The sequence below is a fragment of the Dipteris shenzhenensis genome, chromosome 17, assembly GCF_047967505.1.
Source record: "Dipteris shenzhenensis isolate YYH24624 ecotype China chromosome 17, Dip_SZ_1.0, whole genome shotgun sequence".
Taxonomy (NCBI): Eukaryota; Viridiplantae; Streptophyta; class Polypodiopsida; order Gleicheniales; family Dipteridaceae; genus Dipteris; species Dipteris shenzhenensis.
The window spans coordinates 46084063-46110724 of record NC_141612.1 but is presented as its reverse complement, the minus strand read 5'-3'; the positions used below and the strand labels follow the sequence as shown (position 1 = coordinate 46110724).

At 44.5% G+C, this 26662-nt stretch overlaps 1 protein-coding gene across 2 annotated transcripts in view; it reads right to left on the bottom strand.

Moving 5' to 3' along the window:
* Nucleotides 1-2776: 2776 nt before the first annotated feature.
* The window catches only part of LOC147892185 (MADS-box protein AGL42-like), a 76780-nt gene continuing 52894 nt past the window's right edge, over nt 2777-26662 (bottom strand). Inside the window, exons 7-8 of one of the 2 annotated variants that reach the window (XM_087388073.1) lie at nt 3446-3570; nt 2777-3260 (exon numbers count right to left, since the gene is read on the bottom strand). In XM_087388073.1, coding sequence (XP_087244199.1) covers nt 3149-3260; nt 3446-3570 — 237 coding nt within the window. In that variant the 3' untranslated portion in view covers nt 2777-3148. The remainder of the gene's footprint in view (nt 3261-3445; nt 3571-26662) is intronic. The other variant, XM_087388072.1, reaches the window with a different exon arrangement.

The window sequence follows — 26662 nt, the reverse complement described above, 5'->3', positions numbered from 1 at the left end:
CGATCTGGATGGATGAAACCCTAATAGCTAGAAGAACTTCCCAAACGAAATAGATGGCAATCTCGCTTAAAGGCGCTGTCGAAGCATATAAAAAAACTCACGAGAGCACGGACAATGCCAAAACAAGTGAGACATATGTGACACACATACACAATAAACTATAAAGCAAACTTTATTGAGAAACTTCAAGCTTAAGCACCAACACACCCTAATAGATGTGCATCCCTAGAGGGCTTGTTGCATCTATTTACAAAATCCCTATCACACTAGCCACAAAGGCTGACCACAAGGAAATATTCCTACTCCAAACACTCGGAACACATATCGCACACCACACGAATATATCGCTATGAAACAAGCCATATACATGTAGAAGTCGCAGGAGAGAAACATACAAGGTCAAGGTTGGTCGTACTTAAGCACAGGCACTTATCATCTAGGTTTGATTTTTTGGCAGCTCAAAATACATGTTCTGTTGTCTGCAGTAGATTGGTGCACCATGAGAACTAGAGTAAGCTTGGGTGAAGTCTTAGGAGGCTGCTAGTCAGAGAGGGAAGGTTGTTCGGACTTAAGCACATGTACTTATAGTTTAGGTTTGATTTTGTGGCAACTCAAAATACATGTTATGTTGTCTGCAGTAGATGAGCACAGGCAACAAAAAACCTACACCAGTCATCACCAGCTATGCACCAGCCAGGGCGACATGACATACGGAGGATTCCGCTCTGCTCTAGTCCTTTTCTTTTATTTTCATTGTTACATCCAGATGTATTCGATTATGTATGATCAGACTAAGGGTTTAGCACGGGTGATGATGCTCGTTTCAGTAGCTCCACCCTTACTGTGATTTGTATCAGGTTTTCTTTTAGTCTCATAGACCCATCAGTCTTCCGAAGAGTCTAATAAAATTTCTTTCTTTCTTTCTTTCTACCAAGAAAATGTCAATTGAAACCTTTCGATAAAAGAGTGATATATTCCATTCAAAACGGACCATACAATAGATGGGAGAGAAAGTACTCTATCCCTAGCCTCAACAATGTGGCAAAAAAGCCATGGTGGTGGTCTAAAATGCCACGACATCCCAAAAGGGATCAAATGAAAAAATAATGAGCAGTCCCATGTCCTCATGAAGGATAAAAGTCTCCCACGAGCTGCCAAAGAGGTGCCTGTACACCGCTCCCGGAGCCAAAGAGTTGCACTGCTCATAGAGATCAAGAGCTTCGACTCCCATGGGAGAGTCGATCTCACGACTTATCAATTGCCAAAAGAATTCTCCAAGGCGGTAGAATTCTCTTCATAGAAACCATGCAGTAATTTTGCATGGCACTTGCATTTTCACCCCTCCACTATCCTTCGTATGACTCACCATCCATTGGAGGTTTACCACACCACACAACGCTAACCAATGCTAACAACTCCACCTATGCGCTAGCGTGGTAGATGACTCAAGGGGAGAGGTGAGAGAAAGAATGTGGGCCTATATAGGTCCACCCTGATCATGGTGACATTGGCGGTGAGCCGGTGCCAAGTCTGCACTAGTAGGAGATGAGGTCATGGTCGAGGTCGAGGTCATTGATGCCATCATCTCCAACGGTGGTGGTGTTGTCCCCTCCAAGGTCTTTGTAGAAGATGTTAGTGATGTCGGAGCTAATGTCGAGGCTAAATCTTAAGCTGAAATCCACATTGGTTGCCTTGTATGTGGCAGTACTATCAGTCTGCATGCCACTTCGATTGGTGCATCTATTAATGTCATCAAACTTGGATTGTTTCAATTGCTTCTCATCCCCTTTCGCCATTTTGCTTCTTGAGTTCTCTCACTCTCTTTTGTTCTTGCCTTTGCAGAAGAATCTACGAGGGTGGATTGAGCAACTGAAGGAGGCTCTCATTTGTCATCAGACCTTTACAGGGTGAGGCAGCCTGCCTCCTAGTTTCCTTGCAAGTACCCAGCCTACAGCTGAGACAATGAAGGACTGGCAAACAGAATGAAGGATGTTCCCATCTGTCATCACACCTTTACATGGTGAGGCAGCCTGCCTCCTAGTTTCCTTGCAAGTACCTGGCCTACATATGACGCAATGAAGTACTGGCAAACAGCCTGAAGGTCCCTGCAGCCTCCCTTGGGGGACCCTTTGATACACTTGAAGCAACTGGTACTATCCCGTGGGGGCCTGCAGAGCTGAAGGATATGGTGGAGCAGGTCCGGAACCTGCAGGTACAGCTAGCAGCCTTTCTAGAAGGCCCTGAGGAGTCACATTGCCTACAACAGCTCCTAAAGGCTGTTCGAGGCAGCACAACCAAGGCAAGGGCCTAGGCACAGCCTAAGAGGATTCCCCTCTCTTCATATGCAGCAGATACAGGTGGGATTGAGGCAGCTTGTGAAGGTGTAATGGCAGGCTGTGATGGTGCAACAATGACAAGCTGAATAGGGGGAGTGATGACGAGGGATTGATGGGCTGAAAAGAACAGCAATGGTGCAGCAATGATGCAGCAAAAGCGCAGTGCAGCAAGGGCGGGGGGAAGGGAGGTGTGTTGGCAAAACAATGGTGCAGCTAAGCAGGGCCAGATGGAGGCATAGCAAGGGCGAGCAGCAAGATGGGGCGTAGCGTGAGAGGGGAGCCAGGCAAGCACCAAGGATAATTTCAGTATGTGTCAGATGAGAACAACCTTGGCCTTCACCTCATCTATGATTTTTCCTCGTTACTTTAATTGAAAAAGGTATGTCACCTGTATAATTTTAGAGTGCGCTTAACAAGTTTGAGAAACAAAGTTGCAATATTTGGCCTTTTCTTTGTAAGAGTTTCTTTATGTGTTCAGATACTATTGTTCCTCTGACACATGGGCTAAGAGAACTCTGATAATCCTATTGAGTCTGTACATGACATGGCTATAGAATTATATTTTGGAATATGTTATAATGAAATTGGAGAGAAAACCCCAACCATGGAGGTGTGTTTAGGAGCATTAGTGCTCACTTATTTTGTGCATAGTTTGTTACAAGTTGAGGGATATTACTTCCTTTTATCATTTACATCCCAACAAGACTAAATGTTAGACGCCACTTATATTTGGACAATAAAATATAAGCAACTTAGTTACATAAGTGGCCTCAAAAGATGATGGGACATGGCAAGTATGACAACAACTTCGGCTAGTCATTGTGAAAACTCATTCCACCGTCTTTTGGAGACTTATTAAGGTCCTCCTTTAAAATTGATTTCTTGGGCGTTGAATTGTGATTGCTTTGGTCACTTGAATCAACCCTGGCCATGCATTCAAACAAGAAGGTCACAAACATTTCTTTTCCCCTTTTCTGAAAGAGAAAGTACCTTTTATTGAAAATTTGAACAAAATAATACAAAGAGTCAGCAATCTGCTGTTTAACAGTCTGCATGGGAACCTGGTTAACAAATCTTGCATTCTGGAACTCCAAAGAAGCCATACGTACCACAGCTGCAAGCCTGAATCATTAGCTTGATAAGAAGTGCCAGAGCCTGTTGCTTCCAAGGCTTGGGCTTCCATCAACTTACAGAGCCCAGAATTCGCATGTGCCATGTTGCTTCCCTCTGCTATCTGCAGAATTACACAAGCTAACATGTATGAAATACTTTTTTTTTGTTTCTGTATCGAGCACATGCATGTAAACATAATACGCATCATTCAACTTCTTTGCTGCTGTGATTTCTGCAATAAAGAGATATGTCATGTTATTTAAAATTTTTATTCAACAGGGCATGTATATGGACTCGTATTCATCACCACACACTCCAAGACATAGAGTTTTGCATCGACTGACGACTGATTGTGTTAGGGACACACATACCACTGTACTGTGCAAGATTTAGGTGCTGTACTGGAGTGATTAACAGCATGGTAATTTTTCACTTAGTGCTTGCAATTTTGTGGTAATAGTCAAATGCAAGATCGAAGTGCAAGCACAACCTTCAGTTGGGTAGCAAGGGATTGTTCAGCAGTCAACTGCAAACAGAACTGCAAGGACGAGTTGTACAGCCTATCAAGACTTTACTTTTGAAAAGGTCACCGCAAAAGATGCAAAAAAGCTTTTAGGAATTTCTGGTTTGGGATTTTTTCAACTTCTGGGGTTATACAGCCGTATAGAGAAGTGTGTACCAGCTAAATTCTGCTACTATGTGCAGCCTCCATACCAAAAAGAATTAATCATGTCATCTTCTTTGTGACGGTCAAGCCACCTATATTGGGAGCAACTCTTGGCTGCTGTCCTCTTCCTCCTGAAGGCCAAGCACCACCCTGGCCAAGGATGCATATGGGAGGTAAGGAGGCTGTATACTAATTGAAAGACACAGGAAAGAAAGCACGAAAGACCAAGATGAGCATATGCTCACAATGAACCAACAGCAACTAAAGTATAAAGAGAATTTCCCTACTGTCAATAAATTAAAACAATTTATTGATTGAGAGCTCTCAACGCCTCCAAGGCAACCCTGCCACAAGCATGCTCACCAGTAAAGTCATCCATTAATTCTCTATGAACAGGGGCACATTACCTCATTCAAAAAGAAGCGAATCCAGGAAACAGCGAAGAATACCTAGATAGCTGATGCAGCCAAAGCATTGCTAGTGGTAAAATACAGCCCTACAAAGTTAAAAGGGTAATCAAAGCCTGTCCTAACTAGACCTATGTTTTGCGATGCTAGATGGTCAGTATTGTGGGCGATTCCATATTAATACTAATGTCGCTAGTGTTGTTGGTGTTATGTTTGCTTATTGTAGATTGAGCACGATTATATTGGGATTGATTGATTGTTACTAATGTGATTGTGTCTTGACTACAGGTGATGGAACTAAAGAAGTTAATGCATGCAAGGGTAATGATTGAGGCGTTGCATAGCACATGTTATATGGCCATAGGCCACGTGTTATATGGCCATAGGCCAGTTTCTGTAGTACTCTGATATTGTATACCTTGAGCAATATTTTTGTACAAGGACATAAATGAATTTTTATTAAGTCACGCCCAAAAGAGGCTATATAAAAGGCATCCCCTATTTTGGTGGAAGAAAGGGAGAACGTTGGATTTTTATGCTTTAATTGAATATGTCAAATACAGTAGATAAGGAAACGTGAGCCACTCATCTAGAGGCATAGATTTTACCTAATTGTTGTCAGGTCTCGTCATGCATTTGATTATTTCATAATTCCTACTGGTGCTTTGTGTGAGTGAAAATTCATGCTTTTGGTTATAGTGGTATTAGAGTAAGGCTATGTAGGCCTACCGGGAAGGAGAAGGAAAGTACTAGATCCCTCATGTGAAAGTTTCAAGAGAGCCACAAGAGTTCTAAAGCCAACAAAGACATGTGGTACACTTTTTTTTAATTAAAATAAAGACCCCCATGGTCCATCACGACAGTTCGTACGCCTCAAGTCCGACAATAAATTTGAAAGGCTTCTTCAAAGGTCTATTCTGCTTCTACAGGCTAGAGATTCAAAGGGCTTATGGATAACTAAGTCATGCCCCAAAAGCTTCTGCCAAAAGTCTCTGTTGAACTCTTTGTCTCCATGTCAGAACATCCAAAGTTCAGAGCTGAGATGGTATCACTCGCCTACTGCAATCTGTGCAGTCATGCCTTGTCAACCAAAGTCACTTCTATTACAGTCTCCATCCACGGTAGAGAGGGTTTCGAAAGTTTTGCACCAATAGACCACACCAAACAGGCCCCCGAAAGAGTTCTAAAGTCACTAATAAGGTTCTGTTGCAGCTCGTCCATTGGTCTGCATCTCCAAGCTCTATGTCTTCAGCAAGCAGTGGCAAGACAACCATGTCAACAGATTGCCTTGCAGCCCATATCTTCTACATCTCTGGTCACGTACGAATAATCTGTGCAAGCCTGTCGCCCTTTTCTCCAACCTGCATTCCAAGCTCCAACACTATTGCACAGTGTAGACTAAAGAGGGCTAGTCTATGAGCCTCATTAAAGGATCACATTGCATATTGCAGCATAACTGTCACAGTTAGACCCAGCTCATAAACTTTGCGATTCGAACTATCTGCAGTAAATCAATACCATCTATGGAAACTAAGTTCTGCACTGACTCTACTGCATGAATTGGCCATGCCTAAACTTTTGCTAGGTTCCAGAAAAACTATAGATAATAAATAAATAAATAAGCAAATTATATGTATGTATGTAAAGAACTATCTCTCTCTCTCTCTCTCTCTCTCTCTCTCTCTCCCATTTCATGTTACCACTACCCCACTGTTCTTGAGAGAGAGGGGGGGGGGGGGGGGCTGCAGCTATGATATTGGACTGGATCTCGCCTTGTACTCTGATGACATGTGGTCGTAGTGATGATTGGGATGGCCATATTGATAAGATGTTATCACTGATGTTACTATGAGTATGTGGAATTTAGCTTTTTGGTATGAGTGTTGATGCTCGTTTAGTAGCTCCACCCTTTCAACTTGTTTTGTATCAGGTTTCTCATAGTCTCATTCACCCATCGGTCTTCCGAACACTTTGATAAACTCTCTCTCTCTCTCTCTCTCTCTCTCTCTCCCCCCCCCCCTCGTTGGTTGTACATCCCGTCATACATCGCCCGCACCTCTATATAGTCCTTATAGCACGGACCTCCGTATGATTTTGTACCTCCATCAACCATACCTCCCTACAGCCAACCATCCGTACCTACGTACAACCCATCGTACATAACGTACCTCGTACAGTGCAACAAAGCAGCCCCTGCTTGCCTTGTCCGTACAACATAGCAGAGCATGATTTGAGTTCACCAAAGGCTGCTGAGCTGAGCCCTTGGCTCAGCTTGGGGGCTTAGCTTCAGAAAAAGGGCTTGTTAAATATGCACAGGCCACCATGGAATTCCCAAAGATAAAGACTTTTGCCAGCACCGATTAGAAAGCTCTTTTACTCCGACGTTGCAGCCTTGGCATCGACACCTAGTCTCTTTATATTGTATTAAAAGCGGAGGATTGGATCTGACCCACATGTGCAAATATACTTTGTACAACAAGAAGTGAGAGATCTCAGACATATGGTTGCAACTCTTGATAGGAAAGTGAAGAAGATGGCAAGAAATGGTAAGCAATAAATAATTGCATAGGTCATACAAAAGTGCAATACATCTCCACTAGCACCAACACTTGTCTCCATGGTCAAAAAAAGATGATCACCACTGAAGTTCAACCAAACAAGATATGTCCATTGTGGCCAACAAAAAAATCAACAACGAAGATCTTTATGTGGGAGTAAAAGAGCAACAAGCTAGAGTGTATAATAAGAAAATACTGCGCATTGGGGCGTTATCAGAAGATTGCCTTGGCTGGTTCAAAGATGATGAAGGATACAATGAAGAAGAGAGAACCACATGCCAGGAGATAGCACAAGTTGAATGGAATGCAAATGACATTAGTTGTATCTCTAAAAAGGAAAAGCACCTACAAGTTTATTTCAATGAGAGGGCAGGAAGAATACACATTCTTTGCCAAAAAACGAGCTGAAGGGTACACGGGTATGGATATCTAAGGAGCTTACTCCAACTCTACTCAAACAAAGGAATATCGAACTTACCAAAGTGAAAGATGCACGGCTCCAACAGGTCCGCTTTCGCTTCCGCACACCATTTTGGTACACATGTCCCTCTCTGGTAGCACGTCTCGCACTACCACCTTCAGTCACGTTCCGGCCTTCGAACTCCAACAATCCAGACGCCATAATCTTCCATTCGTCCCCTTCATGATGAGTGAACAACCTGGAGTCTTCAAGGAACCATGCTCTGAGGGTTTGTCTCAACTCGTCCTCCCTTTGGCAACAAAATAATATCTCTAGATAACTTGGACCACCAACTCTCACTTAGCTCGTAAGCAAGTACTCTTCTGGCTTCAGTACACCTTGCCCATCACCTTCCAGCAATCTGTCTCCGAGATTTGAAGAAGCACCCATACTTCCCTTTCTGCCTTCGAAGAAGGCCCGTTCCTTCCAATGTCACATTAACTGAGACATATGAAGAGCAGATTCTCTCCACCGCGTGCTATAAAGGCTCAAATTAAGAACATCATGAACATACTAGACCGTTGTACTACATGTGTGCTTGCTCTGAAAGCAAACCATGCACCTTGTCCAAGCACATACCGAAAACCCGTGCAATCTTAAACTGTCCCCTTCTGAATTACATCATCCATCTGAACATGAAACCGTAGGGCACTCCATGGAATCCACCCTCATGTCAGTATCAATAGCTACGCACTTGGAAGATTCCAAGCACTCCATGCTGTCCTTCACCTTCAAAAAGGTCTTTGACTCCCCGTCCACCCACATCTCAATGTCAGACATCCTCATTATCGTTTCTAGGTCGGCATATCTACACGGAGATGTCACCAAGAACAGCTCTATGATTACCACATTAGCTTTGGCTTTTGTGACACCCTCTGAATCTGAGTCGGAATCCTTGTTGTTTTTTAGATCTGTCTTCTTCTTTCTGCAATCCTTTGCAAAATGGCCCGACGTGTCACAATAGAAGCTCCTTCTTCTGCTTCTTCTTGGAAGTGTCCTCATCATCAGAGTCATCCTTCTTGGACTTACCACCGTTAGGGTTGCCCTTCCCTTTGCCACCGTAATCCTTTGCCAACAACCCCTTGTCATCTTTGTTGTTCTTGTAGAGCTTCCCCTAGCTTCTTCCTGAAGCAGTAATGGACCAACTCCTCAAAAGTCAAAGGTTTGGTTCTCTGTCCTATTGTGACAGTCGTAACGAAGCTTTTGAAACTCCGAGATACCCTCCTCTGTATCAAGGCCAACTGGCACGAGTCCACCTTCTGACCAACCGATGCTAGTTAATCCCTTACCACCTTGACCTTCATCAAGTGGTGATGCACCGAATCTCTTTCATCCATATCCATATTGTAGAGATGCTGTTGAAGAAGCAAGATCTGGTATGTGTTATCCGTCTCGTATAGATCCTTCAGAATGGCCCACATCTCTACTAACGTGCCGGTCATCTGGATGTGAGCAAGCACAGAGTTTGCCGTAGTCTCTATGATCAATGCAAGTGCGTGGGCATCTCTATCTTCCAAAGCTTCGAGATCCTCTCCATCTACTGGTATGAGTATCTTTCCCTTGTTGTCCACGATATCCTGCTTCGCCTCCACTCCTGTTGTTAGTTTCCACAACTTTTGAGCCACTAAATGACTCCGGATCATTACCTTCCACATAAAGTAATTTGTCCCATCGAGTTTCCCAGACTCTCCAAAGATAGGGATGGTGAAAGAAAGAAATCTAAGGAAGGAGAAAGGGAGAGAAGAGGCTGAAGAGGCTGAAGAAATCGACATCTCTGCTACTAAACCACACAGCAAAGTCAAACAAACTCAACCTTCTACAGACTGAAACTTTGTATGCACCTGACTCCACCTGAGTCACCCTCCTTCTCGCAAGAGCACTGTCCTCCAATCGGGGAAGTCAATTCCCAAGAGCCTCTGAATTAGGGTTGTCCTTCAGCAAGGTCCCTGCCTTCAAGCTCCCACACTTGTGAGCCTCCTACTTGGACTGAGATAGCATGTTAGAAATTCACCAACAAAGGGTACGCATAGCAGAATACTGATAGAATAGCCTAGGAGCTCACACAGTGTGTGTGGGAATGGAATCACAAACTTCTTTACTTAATAGATGTGCATACTCATCAATAAACAATGATCCAGCCAGATATAGAAACCACCAAAACAATATATTTCGGGCAAAAGCTATGGACACAATACAAAAGAGATAGATCCAAAGTCCACAAAGCATGGTCCTTTGATCTTACCAAAAGGTACTTCTACTATCTGCCGGATATCTCTAGAACACTAAGCCCACGTGCTCCACCTCGAGCGTATGTACTCCATCTAGATCCCTTCCACCTTGCTGTCTGCAAACCAGCCTGTGAGCTAAGTCTGTAGGTCTCTAGCCAAGTTCACCTTCATGATGGCCCAACTGTTGCTGCTGGTGCTGCTCCTTTCTGCACCTCAAAGGCTGCTTCAAAAAGATGTTTAATGAGGCCAAGGGGCCTCTCCTTTTATCGGGCACAAGGCCCTTTCAAATGGACCGACCAGCCAGCCCTAAGTAGGCCGACTCGCGTCTACAACAACTCGACTCAACAGCAACAAGTAGCAGCAACCCTGAAGGCTTGGCCGACCACGTGCCTCCCCTCAAGAATCCTACGGTCTTCCTCAGCTCCTGTGATAGCAACGTCCATCTTCTACAACTAAGGCACACAGGCTCCATTGAGCCTCTGCAATGTTCGAGGACCAACACGCTGTCCACTCCGTAGCCTCTGCGCTGAACAATGTTTCGATTGCAAGCCCCTGCTTCTTCAACCAGCTCTCCATAATTACATAGCTTGTGCCGAAAAGTGTTTCAAAAGGATTTCAAAGCTCTAGTGAGTGACTCCTCAATATACCAAGTAATCGCTCGTGGATCTGAGGAAGTATAAAACCACTTTCCAAGCCTCATCCACAACAAATTTAAAGAAAGAACGGCCCAATCGACCTGGTTGGCTCAGCCCAACCAGCCCCATTAGGGCCCTTTACTGGCCTCTTCCAGTGCGGGGTCCAGCCGATAGATCCCACCCTATTCGAGGGCCTGCTGCAGGTCGCAATCCTACCCACAAGGCTCACATCTGCTCCTGCTATGCTGCTCCATGTGCCAGCTCTGCTTCCAAGTCGTCCCCCTGCCTGTAGACACTCGCCATGCTGCATGTCCTTGCCTGTCCCGCCATCTTTTGCGCCTCTGCTAGGCTCTTGTGCTGCCCCATCACCTGCTGTACTGCAGTCGTACTAGAGGTACAACTGTCCCACCACCTTGTTGCAGGGCACACACCTGCCCATTGTCCCTGCCTTCTAGCCTGCCATGTAGGCGCCTATTCTTGCGCCATTTGTTGCTTCTGCTAGGCCCTTCCTTGGCACCTGGGTTCCATGGCTTTGTGCTGCCCACATGGCAGCCAGTGTGCTGCCCATTTGGCAGCCTATGTTTTTTCTGTGTGCTGCCCACACAGCAGCCCATGTGCTGCCCATGTGGCAGCCCCTTCAGGCCTTGGTCTACCTCCCCCATGCTCTCCTCATTTGGGGGCTTACTGATGGAAAGGTGACCTTTCACACCTCCACGTTAAGAAATATGGTGCAAAGACGGAGACGGATGTGGGTGGCAGTGGAAGCAAAGCCAAAGGAAACAGAGAGGGAGGTGGGAGCAACAACAAAGGAAAAACAGAGGGCAACAGAGTAGGAGACGAATGCAACTGAGAGTGATGAAGAAGACGAACACCCTGAGCTCAGTGTAGACCACGAATATTAGCGGACATCCTCTCACCTTAGTGACTGCATGATTTGGCAAAACACCCCTATCTTTGGCATGATTAGCAGAAATCATGCCACGTGTCTTTCCCATCTAGTGTAGCCAAACAACTTGCTCGCATGCTTGCTGGTATACAAGGTTCAACCAAGTCACTATCAACTGAGTGACCTGTATCCGAGCCTCGATCTACTGAGTAATCTGCTGCTCGGTAAGGCTTTACTTTGCTCCCATTGTACAGCTCGAAAAACACTCTTCCTTGTATATCCTTGAGCTGTACTGTCCCATTAAGAAGCACTTCAATTAACCTGTAGGACCCACTCTATCCAAGTTTGAAAGCTTTTTGAAGGGGGCCTAATTTGGCATTATATAGTAACACTAACATTCCTTTTTCCAAATGTTTAGGTACAATATGCCTATCATGCCATGCTTTCCTTCTTCCTTGAATCACCTGTTGTGACCAAGCTGCTTAGAGACGCAGTTCATCCAAGTGGGCTAGCTGAAACAATCGCCCCCTAATTACCTAAAACTCATCTCAGTGATGTTCAGCTGCCAATCAGAGACTGGGAATAACAGTTACAAAGGTACCACAACCTCTAGACTAAAAGCCATCTGCAATGGAGTTAAGTTTGTGGTGACTTTAAATGAAGTTCTATATGCCCATAACACAGCATGTAGCTTACATTGCACAGTCTTTGTCAAAATCAACTTGAGAGTTTTATTTGTAGACTCGGCTTCTCCATTACCTCAGACATAATAGGTTGTAGAGACGGTGTGCAAAATCTTAAATTCATCTTTCAGCAACTGCATGACTTCATTCAACAACTGTGATTCTTGATCATTGACAAGTTGTATTGGGCACCTCTACATACATATGATATTTTCAAACACAAATTTTGACCATGCTCAGAGTGGAGTTATCTTGGACTGCCTTAGCTTCTGTCCATTTGGTAGAATAATCAGTGGCAACCACAGTATACTTATTCTATGTTAACTTGGCAGACTTGAAAGGACAAAAAAAATCCAATCCCCATCTTTGGAATGCTTTCCAAGGACGAGTATGTTGCGATGGCATAGATTGGTTAGGCAAAAGACAGCCAGTGTGTTGGTATACGTCACAGTGGATACATTTTGTTTGAGCATCCTTAAATAAGGCTCCTATCAATAGACCTTGGAAGTGTCCATCGGATGGACTCAAGTGAGCTTCCTACAAGACTACAGTGTGTTCATGTGGTAGAACCCAATGACACAAAACACCATCTGCACATTGACAATGGAGATGCCTACCAATCAAAGTTAATTTCCAAGCCCTCAAGGACAATTGCATGTGTTTGTCTGTTGGCATACCGGACAAATAATCCATCAAATCAACATATCCACTTATATAGTAATCCACTGCAAAAAGCTGGGCATCTGGGAGCTCACTGACAATCCCTTGAGTTTCTTCTGGTGTAGGTAGCACAAGAGTTTTACCAAGATTATGTATGATTTTGAAATTGAATTCCTAAAAAGGAAGCATCCAATGGACAAGTCGTCCTTGAATGACAGTCTTATTGGTCAAATCGAGCAAAGTCTGATGGTCCACATAGAAAACAAATGGATTTTTGAGAAAATAATGACCGAATTTCTGCACATTGAAGATCATGCCCAGAGCTTCATGCTTGGTAGTGCTTTAGTTAGATTTTGAAGGTGTTAATAACCGACTAGCATAATAGATTGGATATTCCAATCTACCATCTATGTAGAATCAACATGTATATGAAAAATGGCATCCCAACGAGGTTGCCGCAAATGGGTGTAGTAGCAACTTGACTTTTTAAGTTAAGAAACACAGCAGATAACTGGAGAGCCCATTCAAACTTGGCATACTTCTTAATTAATTCATATAATGGAGCTGAAAACTTGGCAAAATCTTTTAAAAAGCGTCTATAAAAACTGATGAGGCCCCCAAAGGAACATAATTGAGTCGAATTTTTTGGCTCTGGACTAAGCCGAATGGCATGAATTTTACTTGGTTCGGTTTAGATAAAATCTTGTGAAATCAGAATGCCTGAGTAAGACACCAATTCGGACACAAAACACTCTTAGCTGGATTAAGTGAGATGTCTACTTGCCTTTCCAAATAATATAGATGATCATTGTGTGTTGAGTATACACAAAAATCATCCAAATAAATGGCTATGAACTCGGTCAAATAGTCCCTGATAGTCTATACCATGAACTTCTGAAAGGTGATGGTGCATTCCTTAATCCAAAAGGCATAACCTGGGTTGCATAAGAACCCCTCTCTACGATGAATGCAATTTTAGATTGATCTTTTGGAGCTACAGTGATTTAATTATAGCCACTATAACCATCCATAATAATGAATACATTTCATGCCTTGAAACCTGATCTAAGATCCCATCTGTAAGTGGTATTGGAAATGGGTCAGGAGCAATTTCAACGTTCAATTTTCGATAATCCACACATACTCGAAGTTTACCATTTTTCTTTGGCACTACCACAATGGGAAATAACCAATCACTGCAATCAATAGCATAAATGAATCTTTCTCGGAGAATTTAATCCAAATCTTCTTACTAGATTCATTATGTATCTTTGTTGCCGGATTGGTTTGGCATCTGGTACCAAAGGAATTCTATGTTGACATAATTCGGGTGGGACTCCCCGAAGATTAGTGTAATTCCAAGAAAAAACATCTTTGTACATAGTGAAAAGTACTTTGACAACTTAAAGTTGCTTGGAAGAAAGATTGACACTCACCACAATAGTTCTAGACTTGTCATTCGTGCCCCAGTTAAGTTCTTGTGGGCTCTAGAACTAACTGATCAGTTCTGAGTCGTATAATAGTGACTGGTGTCTCTGCCAGTTCTCTTTTCCCTTCAACATCTTCGGTGAAGTTACTCGAAAAAAGATCTTTCTTAGCTACAATTTGCTCGGTCTTCAATTTCTGCTTGATATCAGCTACCACTTGAAAGATATCGATTTCACGGATAGGAAGGATTTTCAATTCCATGCGTGATTCCACATATTGAGGAAATGGGTCTGCAACTTCTAAACCCTTAGGCCGGGTACCTATTTGGTACCATTCGAGGGTTAGTGGGAATGCACATCTCCTTGCCATCAGTATTGATGATCATTTCCTCTGATCACCAATCATGAAGCACCTTAGCACTCTTGACCCAAGCCCATCCCAACAAAATAGGATAGGCATTTTGTTCCATGGCAATCACAATGACACTAACAGTGTAATGAATGCCTCCTACAAAAATAACATCATGTAGCATACCTTTGCGGTCAACTGATCTTTGATCTGCCATTCGCACTCGGAAAGGAGATGACTCGAAATTCTTAAACTTCAACTGAGTTGCAATGTCTTCAGAGATAATATTAACTCCTAAACCATCCACAATCACACCTGGTATAGTATGTTTCTTAACTTTGACAGTAATGACTGGTATTTCTTCATCCACTACAGGTGTGTTGATGACGAGAATGGTAACCAAAGAATCCACTTCCTTCGGTTGTTCTTTAGAGTCCTTGATTTGCTGGACAAAAAATTCACTGCAATATTCGCATCAGTTCAGGAAAAGTAAGACTTATGTTCATGCTCTTGAAAATGCTCGAGCAAGCTTTGCGCTAGAATTTGAAGGAGTACTCAATTCCTGGTCCACACTTTGTTCTTTGGACTTTGAAGACTCACCTGATTCAGTTGTTGAAAGTAGCGGGAATTCCTTGGATGGCATCTCGACTACCGGTGCCTTGCCCTTGAATTTTCCACAAATTTTAGCAGCTACCTCCTTTTGTGCCCTCCAATTTATATCTTTGATCAACTAATTACTGAGGTAGTAACCGGACCTTTCGACCTGGTGATCACTTGGGCCTCCATCGTGTTTGGTAGTTTGGCTATAATTGTTCGGCACTCTCGATCCACTTCTTTCCGTTTCATATTGGTTTTAAGGAACTTCAGATATTCAGCCTAAATTGGACATTCAGAACGAAGATGATCTCTCCACAACAACAACATCGGATCTTTGAAGGATCTGTATTCTTCTCTTTGCCATTCTTTCCTTTGCCTTTATTATGCTCGGGGCGTGGCGGTTTGCCACTTGTTGGTCGAGTGTTAGTTGTCACCTTATTGAGAGGCATTTGACAATTCTTGCCATTAAACCAACAATCTGATTCATCATGCCCAAATTTAGTGTAGGTGTTGCAATATTTGGTTTTGCAATCATCCTTAGTGTGTCTACTCCTAAAAAACTTATTGCACCATTTCTCATTAGTACCTGGTTTCCCACAAATGGCCAATTCCGTTAGAGCCTTCTGCAGCTCAAATTTGAGCTTATCATTCTTCATCAGTGTCACTGTCTACATCTTTCTTCTTTGTCTTGCCCTTAAGACCTTCACTTTTTTTAAAAGCTACGGCTCGGTCAAGCAATTCCTCATGTCTTAGGCAGATTTACTATTTTCGGCCTGCGCAAGTCCACCTGAGTGCACCTTGTAATCAGCTAGGCTGTCACGGAGTTATCATCTGGCACAATAGTCAATTGATTCATAAGAGCCCACATGTGAAGCACAAAATCTTGGAGGGACTCACCCTTATTTTGTTTGAGTTTGCTAAGCTTGGTACAAACATCTTCCTCATTATTTTCATGTCTGAACCGACGCAAGAATGCCTCAGACATAGAATACCAATCGAAAAAATACCCAATTGAAATTGATTGAACCATCTCCATACACTTTTTACCAACGTACACAGAAAATGGTCCATCTATTCTTGGCCTGTTGTGGCGCCATTTATATGACACACCCGCAAGAAACTCTGCAGATGACTGTATGGATCTTCATCACCAATGCCTTTTTAGTTTTAAAATTTCACCTTAAGATTCTACATGGCCTTTGATTTTTTTGCCCGCTCTTCGCGATCTTACACATGGCCATATACTAGATAAGCATGGCATCCATCGGAAGAACATGGTCTCCAGGTCTCCATCTATCAACATGGGTTTTGCCAAGAGAGAGCCTCTCATAACCACCTTCATACGTATGAGGTCGCCGACGGTTGATTCTGAGTTGATTCTTTGCAAGAGTTGCAGGCGTTAGATGTGCTGAAGGACGGTTAAATGGTCTGCCTTCAAGCAACATAGGCCTTCTCTCCATACAAAGAGGAACTTGGGCGAATTGCCTTAGTGGCATAGACTACCCATATTATTCTCAAAGAACTCGACCAATTGGTCCCTTCTGGAGGAAGACATTGTGATTCAGTACCTAAGGAGGGAGCTAGTGGTTGGCTAGGTCGTCAAGTGTTTGGACCGCCACGACCATGATCTCCCTTAGACAATGCCACTGCATCTCTGTGGCGTACCGATCTGTGTGATCATCCTTAAGTAACAGAGGGTCAAGGTGAAAATTGTCGGTTGGGAGCAGAGCTAAGAGAAATTCGGGGGCCGATGCTGTGGTGGCAACCAATTCTTTAGATGCCTGCTGCTTGGCATGTGGTCCTACTCCTTGTTGCAATTGCTGCTCAAGCTCTTCAGACTTCTCTTACTCTCATTTCTCGGACCCTTCTTTGTCCTCGTGGTGCTTACTTGCGACTTCCAAGTCAAGCATAGTGCGCCGTGACTTGAGAGTCCTGAGACTGAGAACCTGCCCTATTAGACTCCTGAGACTTAAAGTCCTTTGACTCCTGCTCACTTCCCTTGCCCTCAAAAACTCTGCTGCTTTGTGCTGGATGGACCTGCACAGCACCAAGCACGAGGAGATTGTTTGACCATTGCACTTCCTAAAACCAACCTATTGTGCAACATGCATAGATGGGTCTAAGCTTCTTATGTGCTTGGCCCCAGATAATAGCTTTAAGCTGTGACTTGAACTTTTTGTCGAAGGTAGTCAGCGAATCTACCTCTACCGAATCTTCATAAGCAGGGATCATCCAAGGCCTATATACAAGAATTAAGTGAAATGAGGAGAATGAGACAATATGTAAAATAGTTTTGCCAATATCAATTGTGGCGCTACGGTTCAATTTTGAGCGAAGAAAAAATCGAGCGAAACCTGCTAAAACAGACTTGCATATGCATCACCACCATCATTGAATTCGAGGCCTCTTCGTTGTCTCATAAATTCTTGAATGTTTAGGGTGTGTGCTTGAAGATGTATCCCCGAATAATTTCTCATACGTGCTCTAGCTCTTAGCAGTTTTTAAAATTACATTAAAATAATGAAAACCGCTAAAACAAGAGCATCCATGCCGGGAACAACAAGGAGTAATCAGTGGGAAAAATGGACGGACTATAGTCACAAGCAACCGATACGTCAACGGATGCATCATCACCACCATTGAGTTTAAAGACTCTTAGTTGTCTCATAAATTATTGAATGTTTAGGGTGCTTGAGGATGTGCATTGTCATCCGTCTTTGGGACTTGTCTCCTCATTTTGAGTGCAAACTAGGAGTACATCTTTGTGTAGAAACCTTGAGGGATTTGCAGAATTGCCAAAAGTCAAACCGGGGCATAAGAAAGCTATGAGTGTGCAATGTTAGTGTTCCCACACTATTGTGTAGTATCCCACACCAGAAAACTAGATAAATATTATGCTAAGCAGCCAAGGTACAACATGAGTGATGCAAAACAACAAAAAATAAATCGGAGGTCCATAGAAGGGTGCATGAGTCAACTCAATGCTTTGTCTCTACTAAGCCGTGGCCAACGAGTTGCTGCTCAATAAATATGTCTAGAAAACTGTACAAAGTGCTAGGGTACAACATGAGTGATGGAAAAAAATTAAAAAAAAAATCAGAGGTCCATAGAAGGGTGCATGAGTCAACTCAATGCTTTGTCTCTAGTTAGCCGTGGACAACAAGTTGTTGCTCAATAGATATGTCCAGCTATCAATGGGATACCCTGGTTGAGAAAATGTGCACCATAGAATGTTTTGCCACATCATTCGTAGGCTACATTGCATTTGCTGCTCCTCAAGTACTGAGGTTGCAAGAGGTCCCTCCTCATACCCCTCACCATCATTTCTTGTGCAAGAAGCACCGTGTATTGTGATTTGTAAGGGTATACAACTATGTTTGCGAGCTTTGTGCTCTTTTTTTTTAAAAAAAATGCAATATTTTGTCTGCTAGGGCATCCAAATTTGGTTTTCCCATCTTTGCTAAAGCATTAAGATCTTCCAGACTGTGTATCATTGCAATTCTTGATTCAAGTTGTACCTCTAAAGATTTCCCCTTTGCTTCATGTTCAAGATGCATTGCATGCACTAGACCTTGCTGTGCTTTTCGGCTGCCCTTGTGGATTCTTTCTCTATCCATACAGCAAAGCCATAAGCCTAACTTCTCTGACCTATGCTTCAAGGAAGTGGTAAGTAAGAAGATGCATTCTCTGCAGGCTGCATAATCTTGTTGGAGCAGAGATATTATTTTCTCCACTTCGGCTCTCTATGTGCTTAAGTTTCTGTCACTTTCTTCAATGCGTCATGTAGTATTTTGACTTTGTAGCAGCTTGTCTTGGGCTGCAGCAGTGAGTGTAGCTTGAAGATTTTCATTTTCAGCCAAATTGAGGCCTTGCTAGATATATGTGACACTGCCCGTGTGGTTAAAAGTATCATCAATTTCTCTGGTCAGAAGATGAGCTGCACGCTTCATCCAACCATTATCAATTTCTCTGAGCAGAAGATGGGCTGCATGCTTCATCCAAGCACATCTCTTACTCATGTTAAATCGATGCATGAAGTGTAGGAATTCCCTTGTCATGACAAAAGCATAGTGAAATCTCTTGTGTTTTGGGTGAGGCATAGGTTGCACCAAGAAAAGAGTATCCATGCTTTATCTAAGCTCCATTGTCTCACCCTCCTTGCAATGCAATCGCTTTTCCCAAATCCTCAGCATAGATCTTGCATGCATCCTCTTCCATCAAGTAATAGGGCACACCCACCTTAGCCATGTCTTGGCAGAGATCTTTGTATCTTGGCGGGAGACTTATTTTAATAATGTGATTAAGCATTGTAGGAATATGACTGGAAATTTCACCCATAAAATCCAACTTGTTAGTGCATGGATTATGAATTGACGAAGGTGGTACAAAGATTCACATTTGTAGCTGGAAATGTTACCACAACAAAATATGTAAGGCCTATGGAATCGTAACCTTGGGCTCCACAAAGTTGACAAGGCATACAAGCACACTTTCTCCTTTTGTTATCTTCTTGTACTAGAATCATGGCCACACTTGAATTACATTCTTGAGCCTTACTGCTTGCATCTCATCTCGCTTCCGTAGCTTGATCCAACACTTTTTTTGCCAGGTCATCCCTTGTACACGATCTCTTCTAGTCACCCTATACAAGAGGTCTTTCATCCTTAGACAAAGGTGAATGACTTTCCTAATCTCATTCTGCCAACCTCTGCAGACTTGACTCATAGGTGGCATAGATGTTTCATCCGGCGGTGCCTTGTCAGATACGGGGTGGCTGCAGGCGGTGCACATGGAGTAGTTACAACGCACCAACTCGGCAGGCTGGCCGTTGCAAGAGACATGAAGAGACTCAGTGGCGGGATGGCTAAGGATGAGGGGACAGCCAATAGGAGAGAGGGAGGGGATTTCCCATCCGAAAGGTGAGGGTGAAGGGGAGATGAGGGTGATGGGGATGCATTCATCATTGTACAGGGATTGAGAGTGAGAAGGAGAGAGGCTAGAGCTACGAGCTTGCCTGTTGCATTGTTATGGTGTATTGCTACTGTGGATAAGTGATCTCTGATCTCTGTTTCGGAGAGACTAGTGTATGAGGATCCCTTCATTCTATGATACGCACTTGCTCGCGTTATGCTCTTGTCTACCGCTTTCTCCGTTACCTGTCATTAGCGTTGTTCATTCTTATCTCCTTTCTGGGTTTGTTCTTCCTGTTCTAGCACTCAGCACTCCATAGCACCTTCGACTAGTGTTGTGTCATAGGTTCATGCATCACGCAATGTAGTGCAGATGAGGTAGAGTTGTGTCATAGGTCTACGCATCACCCACTTCACGCTTCTCACATTAGTGGCCTTAGGCCTCCGGTAACACCTTTGGAAGTGCGCGGACCTCCCCCTCAGACAATGGTGCTAGGATTGACATAAACCTCATCATGCAAATCACCGTTCAAGGATGTTGTTCCCAAGTTTGACATCTCAAAAGCAGCCTATGATTCAGCCTTAAAGCAGAAATCTTTCAGCTCCAGGGCCTGTCAATAGCACGTCACATAAAAAACAATGACCAGAAAATCCTCTTTAGTCTTCTTGACATAGAAGGTGCTTTCCGTTGGATTGTCACAAAACACATGAGCAATCAAGAATGCAATCAAGATATTGAGGAGGCTCCCACTCCCCGTACCTCTCTCTCGCTCCATCGCTGCTCATAGTCTGCTTGTAGTCTCTCTGCTCTCGTAGCCTCTCGTAGCCTGCTCGTAGCTGCTCCATCGCTGCTCCCATAGCCTCCATCGCTGCTCCTGTAGCCTACTCGTAGTCTTCTCGTAGTCTCTCGTAGCCTCTCTGCTCCCGTAGCCTGCTCGTAGTCCCTCTGCTCACGTAGCCTCTCGTAGCCTGCTCGTAGCCTCCCGTAGCTCCTCCATCGCTACTCCTGTAGCCTCCATCGCTGCTCCCGCTGGACGCTGTTGTTGCTGCCGTAGCCTCCATCGATGCTCCCGTAGCCTCCATCGCTGGTCCTGCTCCGCCTAGCCTCTGCCCCTCCACCCACACCGCTACTGCTATCTCTCTCGCTCGCTCACGCTCCCTCGCTCACTCATGCTCATGCTCAGCTCCCTCGCTCACACTCAGCCCCTCGTTCACGCTCACGCTCCCTTGCTCAGCCCCCCCGCTCACGCTCACGCTCAACCCCCTCGCTCACGCTCACGCTCCCTCGCTGCCTCTACGCTCACGCCCTCCCGCTCAGCTCTCCCTCGCAGCTCTCAGCCCCTGGCTCCCCGCTAACCCCTGGCTCCCCCAGCTCAGCCCCTCGCTCCCCGCTACCCCCTCACTCAGCCACCTCCCTCTTTTCTTTTCCGCTCATCCACCACCCCCCCCCTCTCTACTCCCCTCGCCACCTTTTTTTTTCCCCCTCTGTTTCTGGGAACTTCCCCAAGAAAAAAAAAAAGGAAACCACAACCACCTTTATTTATTTATTTTTAAAAAAAAACCTCGCCATCCTCGCCATCTTAACCTCTCCTTCTTCTCCACCTCTTGGCTGCCTCTCCACTTCAGGCTTCCGCCCTACCTCTCCACCACCTCGCACTGGACGTGCCTCCCATTATGGGAGGGGAACCAGAACCGGAACCGGTGCTCTCGCTCCCGGCTGAACACTAACACTAAGATCTGCACCCGCACCCCAAGAGAAATGGGGGACAAAGCCAAGAAAGACGAAGATAACAACAACAACAAAAAAAAGCAAACGACACAACTGAATTTGGAGGATCACGTTACAACCGAAGTGGACTCGGGGTAGACAGCAAGGTAAAGGTAGGACCCGCCTCAGCTTCTTCAGCCTCTAACTCTACCTCAACCTCAACCTCAACCTCAACTCCCGCTACAGTGTCAGTTTCATTTTCAGCTCCAACCTCAGCTCCCTCTATCTCTGTCTCTACTTCAACTCAGTGCTCACTTCAGGCCCAGCTCTAGTTCCAGTCTCAGCTCCATCTACATCTACGATCAGTGACATACTCATGCCCATGGCGCCGGTTGTTGTTCCCTTTCCCTCTTCTCCTGTTACAGCTCTCGCACAGCTTATGACCCCTACTTCGGAGGTGTCATACAATGTGCCGCATTACGCTTCACTCTCCCCTCTCCCTCTCCGTCAGCCCACCCTCCCACACCCCATTGGGACTGCCTCATCCATTCCACTGTCATCTCCGTTCCTTACTCAGCCACCGTCCAGTTTCCGTACTCAGTCCCACTACTCAGTCCCACTCTTTCATGCCACAGTCACCACAGTTTCAGCATGGACATGTGTGGACTGATACACCAAAGGCCCGTGAAACCCTACTCACGGAGATACATAGTTTCCGTGAGCGTGAGATGGAGCTCGCTCGATTCGCACAGGAGCAGGTCCGCTTCAACCAGGAGCAGAGCCGCATCATACAGGAGCAGGCTAGGGCCATTTGGGAGCAAGCGGGTCTTATTCAGGGACTCAGACAGGATATCATGCAGCTCTGACAGGAGGCACATCCATACACGCTGCCCCAGGCAGTACCCCGGTGGTCGAGGCACAGATTGTGAGCATGCAATTTGCTATCGAGGAGAGTTTCAGATGGGTTAGCGAGGCCAAACGGGAACCTGCAAGGGTCACCGTTTCGGCTACCCTCGTGGAGCAGCAGTAGAGAGCCAGTAAGGCTCTCAACATCAGAGTACGTGGTCCCACGCACTGAGGCTACACCGATGGTAGATGCGACTGCATTCGTGACCGCTACCTTGGGTGTGGCTGAGCACATGATAGAAAGGGCATGGCGGGTGTAGAGAGATCCCAACCGAGAGCAATCCCTGATCATACGATTTCATGACACTCAGGCACGACTTTCAGCTCTACGACGCAGGTAAGTCCTTCGAGATCAGCCAGCGATCTCTATGGATGAGGACCTCACACCTCTACAGGTTGAGAAGAGGCGCTCTTTGCTACAACAGCGGGATCAAGCGCGGAAGGAGAGGAAGTGGGCAGTGGTACGAGAGGGCCGACTTCTTACAGGCCCCCATAGGACACCTGCCCCCTCCCCTACATAGGAAAGTAGGGTCTATGAGACTCAGATATCCGAGACCCTGTCCTGTAGCATTTGGAACTGTAATGGTACCTTATGGTCAGAACCAGGGAACTTCTTGGATTTCTTTATAGGCCACGACATAGTCTTCTATACAGAGACACATCAGAGTCCAGAGCGCTCTCTTCCAATATTCAGCACATATACATGGGAGTCTGTCTACAGAGATGAGACGAGGGGTACAGGAGGAGTTCAAGGTTCAGGTGGAGTTGCACTCCTTTCCAGATCCACACTTCGGGGGATCATTTCTGTAGAGCAGAGAGATACACATTCCAGATTTCTTTGGATCCGGATACGACAGATGGACAGCTAGGATCTGTTTGTCGCAGTTTGCTACTTCCCCCCGGAGACCTTCCACTTTGCCACAAATATTCGAGGTGATGATGAGACATCCCCATTTGCTGTCCTTTATCAATCCATCGTTGACTTTTCTAGCCACGGAGAAGTCCTTCTAGTGGGAGACTTCAACGCGAGGACAAGGGCCCGTCAGGTACCACTTCTTGATTTCAGAGATGATTGCACTCTACTAGCAGATGTTGACCTTGAGGAGGCAGGTATGCTACGGGTTTCGGCTGACAGGCGAGGTCCATTCTTATCTATGGGCAGGCCCTATTCGACCTGGGCAGGATACATGATCTCATTATCTATAATGGTCTTGACAGATGGCCCGCTTCATCTGGTTTCACATGCTTTTCACATAGGGGGGCTCCAGTGTTGTTGATTACATCATGGGATCCCATGTCTTCACATTCATGAAAACAGACTGTCAGACATAGAGAATCATAACTTTTTGCAGCAGTATCTGATTCAAGATCTGATCACATACAAACATGCGCCTTAACGAGAGCTTTGCGCTGATATAAATTTGATTAAAATCGGACTATCTGGCAGAAAGTTATGAGCAAAATACTAACAGGGGGTCAAACTGTCATGAAAACTGCCTCGCTTGAGCACGATGCTCCCTCAAAACTCCACCTTCATCAAAGAATCCACCCCTCATAGATTTCGCGTAGAAGAGGGGAAGAAGTTTGCATGGTGGCTTGGAAAACAGATGGACCATGTGTGCACAGTGAGCAGCCGAATAGAAAGAACTTTTAAGGCTTTGAAAGAAAGAAAAGAGAAGAGACACTCAAGAGAGAGAGAATCTGAGGTGACCTTCATTACAAATAGAGTGAGAATCTACTCCAACACTACAAACAAGGGAGAAGAAGAGGTTTCATATATACAAGAGGGAGCGGAAGCTCCAAGACTACTCATAGAGAGAATAAACTAGAGAGAGATGGACTCAAGAGTCCACATAAGAGAATATCTACAAGAGGGAGAGAAGGCTCATGGAAGAGGCTTGGGGAGACTAGAGCTACAGCAACATGAGGCCTAATGGTGGAAGAGATTGATGAACAAGGGAGAGGAGGGCTCCTTTTATAGAGATTTTGTTACCCTCCTTCACCCATTTACAATTGCTGCCTGTAGATTCCTTTCCCCATCAATCACATAAGCACGTATGTCACCATCCATGTCCTTTTTGGCTACTCTTGCCATGTGTCCCATCACAAGATGCTCAAGACTCTTAAAATATTGAGAAAGTCAAGAGTCTCCTCACATGGAGCCCATAGGGACCCTCTCTTTTCCACATGTCCACATCCTCCTTATTCCACATAGGAGTTCTAGAAGGATTCCTCTTGACTTCACACTCCTCCACATGCCTTCCACACGCTTGGCATGTTGCCTCTCTTATATTATTGGAACACATGGACATGAGCACACCTCTTTATATGACTCACTCTTCCTATTTTCTAAAACCCCATAATATCCCATACACAAATAACTCTCACCCCATACCAAGGTATTTATAATTCATACCTATGGTATTTACAATGAGCCATTCCACTCATCCTCTCCATCCCATATAATATCATAGAAAATAGAAATAAGTGAGAGCCGCTAGGCTATCACTTGATACTCAAACTCTTATCAAACATGGAGAAAAACAATACCAATGTCAAATTAAAAATATCAATTTTTCGCGTCACATCTTTCCCCCCCAGCAGATCCTCTCTAGTACAGAGAGGTTCTGCTGGCCCTCAAGGTGGTCGAGCATAGAAGAATTTAAGGCGATACTCATTGGTGCGTCCGGGTATCACCATGTCATCAACATTCTCAAGCTGATAGGTTCCATTCGTGAACTTCTTTTTGACTCGATATGGTCCCTCCCATCGATCGATAAACTTTTTGTCTAGCCGCTTATCCAAACGGCTATCAAATCTCATTACCAAATCTCCTTCTGCAATATCCTTCTTGCGTAATTTGATGTCAAAATAGATCTTGCGTCTTTTTTGAGAAGATTCTAAGTTTTGTAAGGCCTGTAATCTGCATTCATCCAAGACTTCTAGCTATACCAAGCATTGAGCATAGGCATCCTCTTGTCCTTCTATTCTTGCAACAGCTGTGCGAAGACTATGTATCTCCAATTCAATGGGTAAAATGGCTTCTATTCCATACACTAGTTGGAATGGTGTAAACCCAATAGCTAGCTTGTGTGTGGTTCTGTAAGCCCATGAAACTTTTGCCAAGTGCCTATCCAATGCCGTTTCTTGGTGTCAATAAGCTTTCCCATTAAATTGCACAACAATCCATTTGTGTTCTCAACCAAGCCATTACATTGGGGATAGTATGACGTGGACATGCTATGATTTATCTTTAGCTTATGCACCACATCTTCAATTAGTTCATTTCTAAAAGAGATTCCTCCATCAGTGAGAATTTCCAGGACAACCAAAGTGTGAACAAATTTGATCAAAGAAAAATTTTGCAACTATGCGTGCCTTGCTATTGACTGTGGCCTTGGCCTCTGCCCATCGAGTCGCATAATCTGTGGCCACCAATAAATAATGCTTGCCTTGAGATGAGCGAGGGAGTGGTCTCACAAAGTCCAACCCCCACCTCTCAAATGGTCCATATGCTGAAATAGGCTTCAAGGACTCAAGAATCAACTATCGCCTTCAAAACTTTTGGCATACTTTACAACTTCGACACCATTCATATACATCCTTATGGAGGCGTGGCCAAAAGTATCCTGCATTAAGAATTCTCCTCGCTGTGCTTGCTGAAGCAAAATGACCAAAGCATTCATGACACATTTCTAGGATTCTTCTAGTTTCCATGGGATGAACCACCCGACGGAGCACCTTATCTTTTTCCAATTTATAAAGAATGTCATCAACAATAGTATAGGGCCAAGCCTTCCTTACCAATCTTTGCTTCTGTTGTGGAGTTAACCCTCGAGGAAACATGCCTTCTTCCACATATTGCTGAACATCTTGCAGTTCTGGCCATCCAGTGTCTACCAAAGAAACCACCCCCTGGTCTTATACTACAATGGCTTAAGTAGCTAACTCGTCTGCCCTTTGATTTTCTTTTCTATTTATATGAACAAATTTACAAAAATCAAACTGATTACATAGTGCCATAGCCTTTTAATTAAGCTCCTTCAAATGAGGACTTCTTGTCTTGTAATCCCCTTGCACTTGCTTTATAATAAGCTGAGAATCTCCTCTTACTTCCAATTCTTTAACTTGA